This window comes from Montipora foliosa, chromosome 6 (genome assembly GCF_036669935.1).
Source record: "Montipora foliosa isolate CH-2021 chromosome 6, ASM3666993v2, whole genome shotgun sequence".
In the NCBI taxonomy this organism is placed as follows: domain Eukaryota; kingdom Metazoa; phylum Cnidaria; class Anthozoa; order Scleractinia; family Acroporidae; genus Montipora; species Montipora foliosa.
The window spans coordinates 26848432-26863431 of record NC_090874.1 but is presented as its reverse complement, the minus strand read 5'-3'; the positions used below and the strand labels follow the sequence as shown (position 1 = coordinate 26863431).

The 15000-nt window shown below is 39.8% G+C and overlaps 2 protein-coding genes across 13 annotated transcripts in view; one reads left to right on the top strand and one right to left on the bottom strand.

The window, feature by feature from the left end:
* The window catches only part of LOC138007054 (alpha-1B adrenergic receptor-like), a 42542-nt gene extending 38991 nt beyond the window's left edge, over positions 1 to 3551 (top strand). For 10 of the 11 annotated variants that reach the window (XM_068853730.1, XM_068853741.1, XM_068853738.1 and 7 more), the window contains one exon: positions 1954 to 3551. In XM_068853730.1, coding sequence (XP_068709831.1) covers positions 1959 to 3032 — 1074 coding nt within the window. In that variant the 5' untranslated portion in view covers positions 1954 to 1958 and the 3' untranslated portion in view covers positions 3033 to 3551. The remainder of the gene's footprint in view (positions 1 to 1953) is intronic. The other variant, XM_068853740.1, reaches the window with a different exon arrangement.
* Positions 3552 to 5025: 1474 nt separating this feature from the next.
* LOC138007053 (nuclear pore complex protein Nup107-like) overlaps positions 5026 to 15000 on the bottom strand; it is a 68986-nt gene continuing 59011 nt past the window's right edge. For both annotated transcript variants that reach the window (XM_068853728.1, XM_068853729.1), the window contains exons 33-42: positions 14828 to 14930; positions 13900 to 13988; positions 13281 to 13352; positions 10110 to 10163; positions 9949 to 10023; positions 9580 to 9624; positions 9440 to 9508; positions 7616 to 7732; positions 6997 to 7047; positions 5026 to 5277 (exon numbers count right to left, since the gene is read on the bottom strand). In XM_068853728.1, the coding sequence (XP_068709829.1) occupies positions 5167 to 5277; positions 6997 to 7047; positions 7616 to 7732; positions 9440 to 9508; positions 9580 to 9624; positions 9949 to 10023; positions 10110 to 10163; positions 13281 to 13352; positions 13900 to 13988; positions 14828 to 14930 (786 nt within the window). In that variant the 3' untranslated portion in view covers positions 5026 to 5166. The remainder of the gene's footprint in view (positions 5278 to 6996; positions 7048 to 7615; positions 7733 to 9439; positions 9509 to 9579; positions 9625 to 9948; positions 10024 to 10109; positions 10164 to 13280; positions 13353 to 13899; positions 13989 to 14827; positions 14931 to 15000) is intronic.

Below are 15000 nucleotides of genomic sequence, written 5' to 3'. Positions count from 1 at the left end.
TTTTTGTCTTCTTAAAAGAAATGGGACGGTGAAATCTTTCCATATAGTGCTACCGCATAATGATAGAAATTGTCTCTAATAGATTCAAATGTGACAAAATGGGTAGCCCAGTTTTGCAGAAAAAAAAACACTTTTTTTTCTAGTTTCTTTTTCACCTACAGAATTTTTAAAACCTATAACATATGCATTTTTTTAGTTATTTTAAGACCCCCGAGTGTTGGTCTTGCTGGAGTCAAACTCACGACCTTCCCCATGGCATCCCGGTGTTCAAACTATTGAGCCACAGGTGCGCGGTCACAGGCAAAGGGAGGCGAATTTAAGTGACCAGGGGTCCGTTTCTCGTAAGTCCCGAAAGTTTACGGGCCATTTTCGGGTGTCACAATTCCCTCTGTATCTCAAGAACGGAGAGGATTTAAGTCGTCAAATTTCACAGTCAGTTTGCTTTTTGCTACCTTGAAAACATGTTAAAAGATCAGCTTTCCAAAATTAGCGGTTGGCATTTTCACAAATGCCTTTTCCGGGCCCAAAAATGTTTCGGGACTTTCGAGAAACGGGCCCCAGGGCCCTGTTTCTCGAAAGTCCCGAGACTTTTCGGGCCTTTATTCCCTCTATAATATACTAAAATTCCCTCTATAATATAACTTCGTTGGTAGGAGCTGTTCGTAGAACTTACACATACCGGCCACAACATACGTTGGGCATGACTTCCATTCGCTTAGCCATGAGAAGCAGTTCTTAGTGCTCATGCTATATATCATCATTCCATCTGGCTGTATGTAGCTTTTCCTGCTGCCATGCTTCATCACGTACCCAACCACTTCTTGCGGTTCCGCTTTGTGCAGAAATTCCGTTCTTACAGTCTCTCCTATTTGCTGAATACTCCACTGTAAGTACTGCGTCACCATACTCAAAGCCCCAACCACTACGTGCGTTACAGTAACATTTACACGCCATAACCGAGCAAATTCTCTTCTTAATTCCTGGTGCTTTTCCAACTTTTCCTTACTCAATGACGTGGTCATTTTGGTTATTATCACAACACTAGTTGTCATAAAATTAATGAGAGTTACCTTAATTCTTGCCGGGGAAGAGAAACGACAGCCGGAAATACGTCTGCTTTCGCAGGCTACCTAAAGTTTGGCAGGAGATGGAGCTGACCAGAAAGCAAGACAGGGTTAGCGGGTATAGCGTATAAAATATTACGTAAGTGACTCCTGCTCAGAGCGAGGCTCGTCCGTCAGAGCGAGGCTTGTCCGTTAGAGCGATTCTTTCTGGTGTGGTGCTATGCATTCTGGTGAACAGCCAGCAAAGCCAAAAATGTCTGAATTCTGCACAGATTTGTTTTAAATTCTGTTCATATTGCCGCTCACTCGCTCCTCAACAACAACTGCAAGGTGGTCAACAATATCCCCACTTTAATTTAACAAAGCAGTTTTTGTGAATGATTTGAAGCCAGAGGTAATATCGGTAGTCCTGAGAAAGACTCTTTTGACACATTCATTGACATTTCGGCAACCTGAGCGACAGTGGTCTTAACAGTTCTGTTCTATTTCAAGTACCAACATCGTGTACCACGAGAAACAACAATGCGGCAAAGAATTGGTTGTCAGCCTACTTGCTAATCAGTATGTATTGCACACGAGGCTGTTCTTTGTTCAAGCGTAAATTATCCGTAAACGCAATTTGACACAAACATGCAAATTTTGCGGTAAGATAGTTAAATGAATGAGTGATTCCATTAGTTTCACATCGATGATCGCTTTTCAGAAATTCGGAAAGCAACACTGTCAAAGTGTCCACAGTGTCAAAGTAAACCCCTTCGATTAACAAGCTCGTCCTCTAAGTTTTCTCTAAACGGTTTGGGAGACAAAATTTCAGCCAACAATACCCGCTGTCACCTGCAACCAGCATAGCCTCTATTCTTCACTTTGTTTTGATTACTTTTCCTTACAGGAGGAATGGAGAAGGGAACCAACAGCACATTAAATGTCTTGACTGAAGATCCTACTCAAGTAACCCGAATAGGACCAGGAGCCCTTTACACTGTGGCAGCTGTGTTCGTTGCTCTTCAGATTGTTGTCGCTCTCAGTGGAAATTTGATCGTTATAGCAAGCTTTTGCACGTTCCGGGATTTACGAACGAAATGCAACTTTTTCATCATCTCTCTTGCAATAAGCGACATTCTAGTGGCATTGATTGCCATGCCATTCTGGATGCTGGTTCAACTCTCTCATAATAACTGGATCTACGGCAAGAACCTAAGAAAGTTTTGGGATTGCATGGATATTCTTTGTGGAACAGCATCAATTACGAATCTAACAGCGGTTAGCTTTGACCGTCAGTTGGCAATCACATCTCCTTTTGCTTATGTCAAGATTCAAACGACTCGGCGTGTTATAGTTATCATTTGCTTTGCGTGGTTTTATGCGACCGCAATTTCAAGTTCAAGGTTGTTGAACTGGCCATTTCCAAGCTACCTATGGTTCGTATCTGTTGTCAGCTTCTTTCTACCATTGCTAATAATGCTGGTTATGTATGGTCGAATCTATCTTGTGGCGCGTTACCAAGCCAGACGAATCGGCAGAAACTACGCTACTGACATAAAAGCTGCTAAGACAATAGCGGTTGTGATTGGAGGATTCGTGATCTGTTGGTTGCCATTCTTCGTAGTTGTGTTGTCAGTAGCTAATAGCGGAAAATCTAATTCAGTCACTTTCGTTAATGTTTATAATGTTGCTAAATGGCTGGAATACCTCAATAGCTGTCTAAACCCAATCATTTATACATGCTCAAACCGAACTTACAGAAATGCCTTCAAAAGACTGTTTCGTCGCTGTCGGGCAAAAATCCTGAGAAATCAAAGGGACCCTTTAACAACCGGCCTCTCTACTTGGCATACAGTGGCTGAATCACACGCGATGACACATCGAGAGGCATCATCTGATCAGAGTGGTCTTGTGACTCCAAATAGCAAGGCTACAGAGGAAACTAACGAAAGTATGCCCCTTCAAGACAAGCACACAGATATGTGATACTTCCTTACATGCTATGGCTCCAGTATTATATTTTCCAAAGAACCTTTTCTGCGGCATTTCTTTTGTCCAAAAAAATTCGTGTTGAAGTTTTCATTTATTAGAAGTTAACAATCGCACTTAAGTTGAAGCTGGATGCTCGGAGGAACAAAACAAAAACGTTTAATCAATTTAAGCTGCGCAAAACCTTCTACTGATTGCTTGAAAATATACGAAGAAAAAAAGAACCGTACTAAAATAATTTTGTGTGAGTTTAACGGTGCAACACACGCTCCCTGTTTAAGAGAAAAAATACAAAACATTCTAGAAGATTCAGCTTAATATATTACGAGAAATTTCGTTTGGTCGGAATTTGTCATCAAAAAACTGCAAATAACCTCAGGAAATGGGAAAATGCAAAATACAAGTTGTGCAAAACTTTGAAAACCAGAATTTAAACAAAAATATTAGATGAAAGAATTGAAAATAAAGTTTTACCGAAGTAGAAAATAATAACATGTAATAAAGTTGAAAAACATCTGCCTTCAATGTTTGCAATAATACCATGGTAAAATACTGTTTATAAATTGGTATTTAACAGATTAGCCCTAAAGAAAAAACAATACTGATTTGGATATGAAGCACGCACGGATCAATCTCATAATTGTACATGTATAACATTATTACATGGCTTGCGGCGTCGAAAAATGTCTTCAAACGTATTTATCTTCCTTTATCTTTCCCACCCACCATCACAAAAACTTTTTTGAACTATGAGGTTTGAAAAAAAGACAACTGTGGTTTTGCCCATAGGGTTCAATCAATCCTTGATGAACGAAGTCACATTTCGTACAAAAAGAAATGCTTTACTTTAATTACTCTTACGAATTCAGGTTAGACAAAACAAAGCCTTGTTTATCGATTGAAGATTTTGAGGAGAAAACTAAAACAAAATTGTTCTAAACACAGTTATCGATACAACACCGAGTTGTATAGCATCAATTCAGTCAAAGACCACCGCCACTTGCTAAGCTGAATTGGCTTTGAATGAGAACAACACAAGTGAGGTTTAAAATTCTTAAGTCAATAATAAATGGGATTAAACTTCAAAGTAAGGGGAAAAACGAAAAAACTCTTAACTCTAAGACATGGTACAAAAACTAAGCTTGGCACCATCACGTCTTATGATACTGTTTGAAACTATGTTCATGACATTCTCTGCCGGCCAAGAATCGAAACAGCCAGCTACCTAAACCGTTCGTGCACAAATAACGTGTTAGGCCTAATTTAGCCTCAGGCCACCAGCCCTATGTTGTGTTATCTCACGCCAGACGGCCCGCGTTGGTCAACTTAAATTGATTGCAATCTAAATGAAATTTTATTCATCCACAACGGCAAAGATCACTGTTAAAAGCTTAACGCCGAAAGTTGAAGTTTATGGCATACATCAATGCCACTTTAATTTATTGAAGTGTTGTCGATTGTATTCATTAAATGTCTCAAGTGTTTTTGCTTGTTTCAATTCTGCATTGTTATATATGCTCGACTAAATAAGAATCCCGACGAAACTGCAACGGGAAGATACATTGCATATCTGTAAACGACTGCTCTGTCAGAAAATAAGAAACAAAAGGGAAACGAGAAGGGGCGATAACTCGTGTTATTATATGACTAGCTCCGTGAGCGGGCAAGATGAACCAAATCGCGCGCTCTGATTGGCTACCCTAGCGGGCAAGATGGAGCGATACTGCCCGCTCGGGATTTCTCGCTTGGTCCCGCAAGATCAAAGATCATTTTTTGGTGTTTTAAGTCATATAATAAATCCTTTATTGACCAAGATTGTTCGGTCAAGATGACTGGATATTGGCCTCGTTCTTTTTTTGCGTGTTTATGGACCTCGACTTCTTCTCGGTCCATAAACAAGCAAAAAAAGAACTTGGCCAATATCCAGTCATCTTGACCTCACGCTTGGTCAATAACCCATACGTCTTGCAGAAAAAAAGTCAAACAGTCGCAAAGGAAAGTCTTTTAGTTAATAACGAACCTTTCTAGTTATCACACTAGAAGCATGGCAATTTGACCCGCGCGAAATATGTTTTTTGCTGTCCCCCGAGAAGGTTCAGTTGAATATGACAGTAATTGGGTGTTCGCTGGACTATTTGTGTTCCATATCATAACCAAGTGGATCCAGGTTCTTTCCCAGGGCTGCAAGAGATGTATCTCTGAATAATGAAAGCATCTTTTGTAACTCGTCCTTCCTAAACACCTACGAGAAACAAATTATGTGAGAAAGACAACTCGTATATACACAATAAAAGCCTAAATTCAGTTAGGCTACTATATTAACGCGGTTTTTCGCCTTCACTATAACGACATAAAAACAGATTTAACTAGTCGATTCACAGATTTTGGTCAGCACTAAAACCGAACCCTCCTACCCTCCCACTCACTCTGTCAACTCCCGTGTAAGCGTATTTTAGGCTATCACTCTTCGGGTCAGTGGAAAGTTGAAAAAGAAAAGGGCATTAGAAGTGGTCTCCATGGTCGCGCGCTAAATAGCTGTGTCACACCATTCAGCGGTGTGTTTGTCTCGGAGTCAGTTAATCAAAATGGTTTTGTGACCGAATTGCCAACTCCTCAAACAGATGCGGGAATAGAGGAACATATTCTTCGAGTAATTTCGAAACACCTCAACAGCCTGTTATGCTCAGAGGTCTGTATTGATCTTTAAATGCAGAGACGACTGAAGAAACAACGCGTATTTTGAGAAGATACCTAGAAGGGGATGGAAGGGGGATGCACGAAGTAAAAAAACCAACCACTACTATATTTAATGTCAGACACGGGTAGCGTGGAAATAGCACACAATCATATGCAACCTAAGCCTCCCGAGGCCGTTTCCCTCGACTGTGTCACAAAACCCTATCACTGAGTAGCGCAAGCCAAAAGCGCTTGGCCCAAGTGACATTGAAGACCCTGATAGCAGTCTATATAATTTATATATGGTTTGGCACACGCACACAGACGATGAACTTAGACAAAACTTGGCCATCGAACAGGCTATTGGTTTCCGCCAAATTGACTTAATCACACCGACCATTGATAGAAATGACTTAAATAAGGAACTTTTCTTTCAGTTTCATGCGACAAGCTTATTCACGCGCTGGGAAGATGAAACACAATCAAAACTGTGATGCTTGTATCCTCTTTGAAAGTAATCTACAACCCACTTAGGTTTTATTCTGGGAATTAGTAAATTCTAAGCAACTTGAAAGCTGGAGGTTTACACCGTTTAGCCCTTATCGGAGTTATCAGCGGTTTTGCAACATAAACGAGGCTAAGGGTCATTTCGTATCGAATTGACCCTTAAGCCTCTTTTGCATATAGTTTTAAACAAAAGAAAATGTGCCTGCAGGCTCAACTCCATTAAAGTGCCCCTAACCCCAAAATATTTTTTTCGCTGAAATGAATCTTTGCACCTGTTCGAAACGCATTGTGGCCTTTTTTTTCATTTTTCTAAGAAATCCTGCCATTTTATAGGCTTCGAAAGTTGCGAAAATCCAGGCATCTTTTGTTCACGACCAAGTCAGAAGGGGAGTGGGTCTATTCCTGATTTGACGTCACAAACTGATTTCCATTGCATTAACTCTGTGTAAAAATGCATGCAAAGTAGATTGTGACGTCAAATCAGGAATAGACCCACTCCCCTTGTGACTCGGTCGTGAACAAAAGATGCTTGGATTTTCGCAACTTTCGAAGCCTATAAAATGGCAGGATTTGTTAGAAAAAGGAAAAAATGGTCGCAATGCGTTTCGAACAGGTGCAAAGATTCATTTTAGCGAAAAAAATATTTTGGGGTTAGGGGCACTTCAAGTGAAATATGCAGGTAGAACAATATATAGCAGCACTAACTCCCTCGAAAGTTGCCCCTTATTTAATTATGCCCACTATGTTGCCGTAAAACTATTAAAATACCAATTCTTACCTTATACAACTGATACTGTTCAGAGGCGATGACATCAGCGATTTGCACACACTGCAATACAAATCATACCGTAAACGTCATGCTCTAGATCGCCATTTCATCCATCGCAATTTAGGCGATGTTGAGTGTTTCTCAATTGTTTTGAGGATTGAACAATAGGTTCGGAAATTCTATGGCCACGTTAATTTAGCAGCATTCGCACTAAGTCCATCACGTTTCAGGCCAAAGCCCTCATCCAGTGTTTTCTCCGGAACGTTTGTGCAACATTGATGGTAGTCCCGCGATACACTTTCCTTAAGAGGCCCTTCTACAAATTGGGGCTCAAAATATGCTGAGTCAGTTGCAGAAAGAGCGTCTTAATTTTTCTTTTATTATGAGTATTATCATGCTCGCATTACTTTCGATATATTGAGCTTGAGGAACACTTAAAAGACGTTTTTAGGTATTAACCGCAAATTTCAACCTAAGCTAAAAACCAGACGTTCTGGTTCTGAAAACTGAAGAAAAAGCTAGAGACACAGTGTATCAACTGGATCAAACGGGTGTTATGTCAGCTTTCTCGTCAACACGACATTCGCTTTCAGTTTCTCGTTGACCTTACAGACGATTCAGCACTAACCTGCTTGTACTGTTCTGTTGAATGTAAAACTTTATGAAGCAGAAAGCAAATGAGTGGAAGACATAGCTGTCTTAATAGTTGTAGTTGATGAGTTCGACTTGATTCTTCCTCCTCCTCCTAGGAAAAAAAGAAGCATTTCTCCCATCAACTTCATCTTAGGCTTCGATGCACTATTGGTATCATCTACAAAGCCAGAATGAAAGCTCCACTGGGATCAAGTAAAACACCCCTAAGACGATGATTGGCTACTTTATTCTGAAGACATGTTGTCTGAAACTGTAGTACAGCTCGCACCCTATAATACTCAAGAGATAGGTGCAGACTGCAAGAAGGGGGTCGCATCAGCCCTTACTTCTGGTGCGCACGTTTCTTACGAGCTCGATTTCTCCATTCTACACATTTTATCTTTGTTATCTTTTGGAAGTCAAACAGCGTTTGACAATGGCTCACAAGGGATATCAAAATGTCTTAGGAGCATTCAATGAAGCTCTTCCCCAAAGAGCCTCTGTGGTCTACTACTGAACAGACGCAATGCACAATGATTTTGTTTGTGATAAAACAAAATGGTAAATAAAATGTTACGTTCAAACGACACTTGTGTTATAAATAAGGTGTAATGCCTGCTCCTGTCCACTCAAGGTGAAGTAACGTTGGTCTAATCTGCACCTCGTGGGTTCGATTCCCACCCTGGTTACAAATTTTTCTCAGGCTTTGTTGGAGGGTTTCAAATCGCTCTTTCTGCCGTTAATTGGTGAAGCACTTCCATCGGTAGCATCATCACCCACTTGCTACTGAAAAACAATACACGCTTTCAGTCGAATTAGTGAGCACCAAGGCTATGTACTGCTGACTAACACACGATTTGAACGTTGGCTATGAAGCTTGCTTTTCTCTCGGTAACTATGCACATTACACAGCGCTCTCACCAGGCCGCGCCCTTGCGGTATTCTCGCAAGAAAAATAGAAAGGGCGCATTAAAAACCTGCAAATGCGCCCACCTGGGCCTACAAGGATGCTACGAGCGAAACAGAGTTACAGAAGTAAGTTAGCAGTTTTTTAATGGTCAAGCGAATACCCCAGCTCTTTGCTTCTTTAACTGAATGAAAGCAGTTTGTTAAAGTATTGAAAGCCTTCGATTTTATTAACGTTTGCCTTCGTCAGTCACGCAAGCGTAGCGCAGCTTCAATAACTAGACCGCCATATTGAATCTGGTAAGTACTTTGTAACAAATGATTAATAGCGCGGGCTAATGTTATTCGTACCGCGGAGCTGTTCGTTGTGGCACGAGAAAACTACATTGATTCTTTCGCCCTAAAGTACCAAGGATTTAAGAAAGTGCAGAAGATCATCGTAACGCAGGTGAAGAGGACGCTGAAGAGGACAACGTAGCAAGCAAAGATCAAAAAGCTGTTTCACTGAAGAAAGACCGTGGTTTTCAGAATGCATGGCAGTTGCAATACAAATGGCTTGCCTATGATGCCGACAAAAAGATCATGACCTGTAAGATCTGTCTCGAGGCAAACCAATTGAACGCACTTACAATATTGTCGAAGAGCCATCATTGCAAGAGTTCCAATTTGAACGTGCCTTGATGAAATGGACGGAGAAATCACGAAAAATTATGTTTTCCACCGTTTCAGGAAAGGGGGCCCAGGGACTCTCTAAGACAAAATCCTCGAGAGAACACTGATTCCATAAACTAACTAGTAATGACAAGCGCAGTAGGCACTTATGGAATAGACTACCAAAGGTTTTATGATTGCTTGTTGATGCAACATTTCTACCAAAGGACATGATGAACGTAAAACTCAACAAAACACAAACCTCACGCTGATCTACCATCCAACCTCCATCAGGGAACAAAAGAACGTTATAAAGCTTCTCAACAGTGACCTAACAAATAAACAAATCCTTGAAGTCAAAAAATGAAGCAACGATGCTTTGTCAAAGCAATATTAACATACCTTTGTGTGAATATCCAGAGAGTTCTTCCATCTTCCAAATTCCACCTGTTTTGAAAGTAGAAATACGTAAGAACGTAAGGATTTTTTTGAGGAAGTAGGTCCTTTAGCACAGTTAGTGTAAAACCGGAATAACATGCAGGAGCTGGACTTGGAAAAGGAAGATATATCTTCCTACAAATTGTTTGAAAATACTAAGAGACGAAGTGTTGTCTCCGTCTATTGTATGGTTCATTGGACCGCGTAAAGACCCAAGTCCCTTTGTTTCTGCCTCCTTGAATATGTTTTCATAATGATACCATTGCAAATTGCGATGGTGATCGTCATATTCAGAAGTATTACTACCTTAACTACGCAGGACAATGTGGTTACCTCGTACTCTTTCAGGCGCTGTTCAAATGCAACCTTTTCAGTGAAATTAGCGTGCTTCTCGTGTCGCGGTTTTAGCTGAAAACACAAAAAAAATTAACGTCAATTCTAAACACGATTCAATATCCAGAGGAAACTAACGAATGGATTTTCCTTCCACTTACCGGTACACTCTGATGGAAATGTTGAAACCAATAACTGAATCCATCCATTGCCTCCTGCAGATGAAGAATTACAAAATAATCCGTTGAAAAATATGAGAAGAAATCATCATTAATTATTACTAAGTCAACCACTCAAATGAAGCCTTTATATGATTTTCCAGATGTTTAAATTAAATTAAATATACCCATCTTTCTTCAGCAAATAGCGATGACGATCTCTCAAGCCAAATAGAGTGATTAACGACACCTAAACAAGCCTACTTATGCGCGCGTTCAAAACCCCTCTTGGAAAGATCTGAACCAAAGATCATCCATTTCAACAAAAGTAGCACAGAAACGAGCACGCTGGGCTGGTCACCGCTTATTTCGGACAACATGCTTTAGTCGCCACCCAAGCCCAAATATAGAGTGAAAAACAGACACTCTGTAGCCAAAGATACAGAAGTCAAACCCAGAGGAAATTAATTGCTTTGGATATGTCAATTTCAGTCGACCGATGACGATGTTAAAATGCTAGTTAATTACTACGGTTGACGACTCGCTCAATGATTTTTTACCCGATCGATAGCAAAAGCAAAGCTCCATTGAAGACCTGGAGGGCAAAAGCGTTTATGGGCAACGGAAGGCAACCAGAACTTCACTTTTCGCATTCAGAGAGTGTGGTTTTGCCCAGATGTTAATCGTCTGTGTAAGTATAAAGACCGTGACATGACGATTGCCGACTGCAGCTCAATACGTCTGTCCTTAAGTTCCCTATTGGAATTGGCTCGTACGCGTTCTAGCGCACTTGAAAATAATTTGTTTCGTATGAATATGTTGTGAATCGCCAAATAGTTGACTGGCTAACGGTTTTACGAAACCCCATGAAACAATCGCGTCATTTGAGTTATGAAACTAAGCAGAAGCTCATTACGTAAGACAGAAATACATACATACATACTTTATTGAACCTCCCCAAAGGGGCTTTTCAGGAACAATAATAATTATAAAATAATAATTTACATAATTATTTAAATTATTTACAAGATTAAAATAACCAATCATCACTATCAATTACATAACTACTTATCACGATATCAATCACTTCCTAAAAAATCCCTTAGCAGTTTGTTCCTTAAACGCTTCTTAAAGATTAATTCGTTGCTACAAAGTTTCATATTAGATTCCAAGGAATTCCATATGCTAACAGTTCGGTAATAAAAAGTTCTCTGTCTAGAGGCAGTTTTAAAAAGAGGGATATTTAAAAATTGGGAACTCCTGGTTGTATAACTATTTACATCAGAACGTTTGGTGAAAATAGTGCTCAGGTATTCAGGGGCACGACAATTCATACATTTAAAAGCCAAAATGGTATTTCGATAGTAAAGCTGACTGGATACTGGAAGCCACTTAAGGCGTTTCAGTTCAGGCGTAACATGATCATATTTCCGAATTCCACTTACTATTCTACACGCAAAGAAATGATCCTCGCACTCAACTGGACAATTTAAGCAATACACTTTATTCACGATGGCCGCCATGTTGGACTTAATATTATCATGCAAATTAGCAACACACTTCTGAGGGGGCAAACAGCAAAATGTCGAGAGGTTATAACGAATATCTTAGCCACACAGATGATTTGTTTCACGTTCATTGAATGTTTAAAGCCTAAGTAGTAAAACAGAATGATTACACAAGTTACTTCGATGTTTCTTTGGTGTAAAATGAGCAGAAAGCGAGGTATAGAAAGTCAAAATGTCAAAGGCAATCAAAAGTTATAAATTTATTATAAAAGGTACTTAATTCTAAATTCTAAAACGTACTTTTAGCAATGCTATTTCAATATTTCGACGAGCCAATTTTCCGCAATTTGCGTTTTTTCCAATCGTTAGTTGTTGTCCTTCAGTAGCATATTGACAGTACGTAATGATTCCAAGTTCGAGTGAGGCCTAACACTAGTGTGACGTTTTCTATACCCAATTATTTCCATCAGAGATCAACCCTAGGTCAGAGTCCTTGTGTGGGCCCAATTCCAATAATAGGGTTGATCTCTGATGGAATAATTGGGTATAAAAAACTTCACAGTAGTGTTAGGCCTCACTCGAACTTGGAATCATTACTTTTTTCCACTGAATGTTTGCCCAGTAAAACAGACGGCTAATTTGCATGACAATTTGAAAACCAACATGGCGGCTATCTTGAATAAGGCCTATTGTCTCAAAATTAGACACCTGGGCCCGGTTGTTCGAAAGCCGATTAACGCTAATCCCAGATTAAAAAATTACCAAGGAGTTTATTTCTCTACTCCCAAATGTTGTAGAACGCTGATATTTGGCAGAATTTTACATTAGAGGAAGGCAATCATGAAAACCAAAAATAACCAAAAGAAATTTGCTCTGAAAAGTTGAAAAAATTAAACCAAAGTTTACGCTAATCTTAGATTAAGTTAATCGGCTTTCGAACAACCGGGCCCTGGGCCCGGTTGTTCAAAAGCCGATTAACGCTAATCCCGGATTAAAAATTAACCAAGGAGTTTATTTACAGTATTTACTCCCAACTGCTGTTAAACGGTGATACTCGGCAAAACTTTACATTCGAAGTCAATCTTGAAAAACAAGAAGAAGCAACAGAAACTTTCACCCAAAAGTAGAAAACATGAAACAAAAGTTTACGCTAATCCTGGATTAAGTTAATCGGCTTTCGAACAACCGATTCAGGCGGCTTTAACGGCATTCGAACTCATGACCTCTGCAATGCCGCGGGTGGAATGCTCTACCGTCAACTGAGCTATGAAGTCACTCAGTTGAAAGCAGGGCAATTTGTTGGGTTCATGTGTTTCCTTGAAAGGACTCTATGAATGAAAGAAATGTATGCTTGAAGTGCGTTAGACCTTCCATTTTTTTCAGAAGCTTATTTGGTAGTTCCTGCCTTAAGTCACGTACACGTCTCACGTACACGTACACACATGCAAAGATATCGGATTGAACGAAAAACAATAACTGACTCAGTACTTTAAATCAGAAATAAATAAATGTGACTAGAAAGTTGTATGTAGCGTCCTAAAAGATAGAATGAACATGGCACAGGTTTGTACTTCCTGCTGAACTCCCAATAGCTGACGGCGGGTCCTTACTATTTGAAACACTAAACAAGTTTGCCAGAGAGACAAAGTAAAATCAAATTGCTAACCAAGTAAGCTTTGATGCAAAGAAACTCCTTTATGGCATTGTCATCTCCAGCCGGTAACGCTGTCGATCCACCCTGAAACAACACAGAAAATTGCAACGAGTCTAGAAGTTTCGATGTGAAAGAGACTAAAGACAATGGATGGTATGAGTTCCTGTTATTAGATGCCATAACTGGTATTCACTACGTTAACTTAAAGATGCCTGATGGTTTCGGGTCTTCACCGATTAAACATTTCAAAAGGAATAACTCAGGCACATTTTATGCAGAGTTAACGAAAATGAAACAAATTGCAGTAGCCCATCATGTATTGACCAAACGTTCAGGCTAAAAGTGAATTTCCTGCAATATTCAATGCTTGAAGCGCTCGAGCTCACAAAGACGAGTTTGAACCCGTCTAAAAGCCTATCTGTCGTGTGGCAGAACTGATCGAAGGCAAAAATCGCCACAATCGTTTACTCTGCGAAACAACAAAGATAAGAAGTATGAACTCCAACAATCTGTTTGGCCAGCGAAAACTTCGTCAAACATATCTATCCTTTCAAATACAATTCAAATGTGTATCGATTATTTAGTCCTATACCTTAAGCGCAACATCAAAAGCAGTCCGTTATAAACCCACCCTTAGCTCCCACTGTTTGTGAATCACATCAATGGAATCCGATGGAATCTTCTGAAATACCTCACGGGCTGCAGCATGTTTTCTAGTGGCTGTCGAGAAAAAACAATAACAGTATATTTTTTAGTATTGTTCCTTTATCATTTTAAAGGAATTACCGATGGAAATCACTAACGGAAAAATGACTGAACGTTGATTGGTGGAGACAACGGGTATGTTTTCTTAAAATGCACCTGACCGCTAAAATTATTCTTGTCCAAAATAAGCAAGCACGTTTTCCAGGGCACTTCAGTACATCTTCGAAAGAATTTTTGGATTCAAGCAAATATACGACCGAGCTGAAAGAAGCGTGGGTCTACTCTGAATCTGACGTCATAAACTGCTTTGCATCGTTACAATCTTTTGAAAACGTGAATGCAAAGCAGTTTGTGACGTCAAATACAGTATAGACTCGGTGGTGGGTCAAAATTACGGCTATTTTTGCTGACTTACGTGACCACTTTCGCACAAAAAATGTGAAATTTCAAGAGGAAAATGGTGAAGTATGTTTTTTGAAGGTGGAGATATTTAAGTAGCTGAGTAAAGAAAGATACTTGACGTCAAGTGTACTTTAACCAACTCCTGAAAACAAAAATGACCCTTCATCTTTAATTTTACTTCGCCACATGGGACTACCAATACTTAACAAAGGCAAACTAGGAAACTGGGTCATAACATGTAGAATATTTGACCACAGGCTCAACTGAGCTACAGCGACATTGGCAGCAACACGTACACAGCGATAGAGGACAAGATCGAGGAAAAAACAATTGAAAAATTATCATTAGTTAGCTTCCTAGGTGATGCGCAGAAGTACCGTATTCGGAGATAACACTGCCAATAAAATACTTGATTCCACATTAGAGCAAACGCGTTCGTTTGACAAACTCACCAATAAAGCATCGAATGATTGCATTGCTCTGTTTCAATGCCTCGGTTCGATGCGATTGATGGAACATCAGCCATTCAATAGCTTCTATCTTTTTTCTGTCCTCCTAAGATGAGAAGAACAAAAGCTGAGAGTAAATTTCTCGCCGTGTAGATAGTCCTGGTTGCGTATTGCTG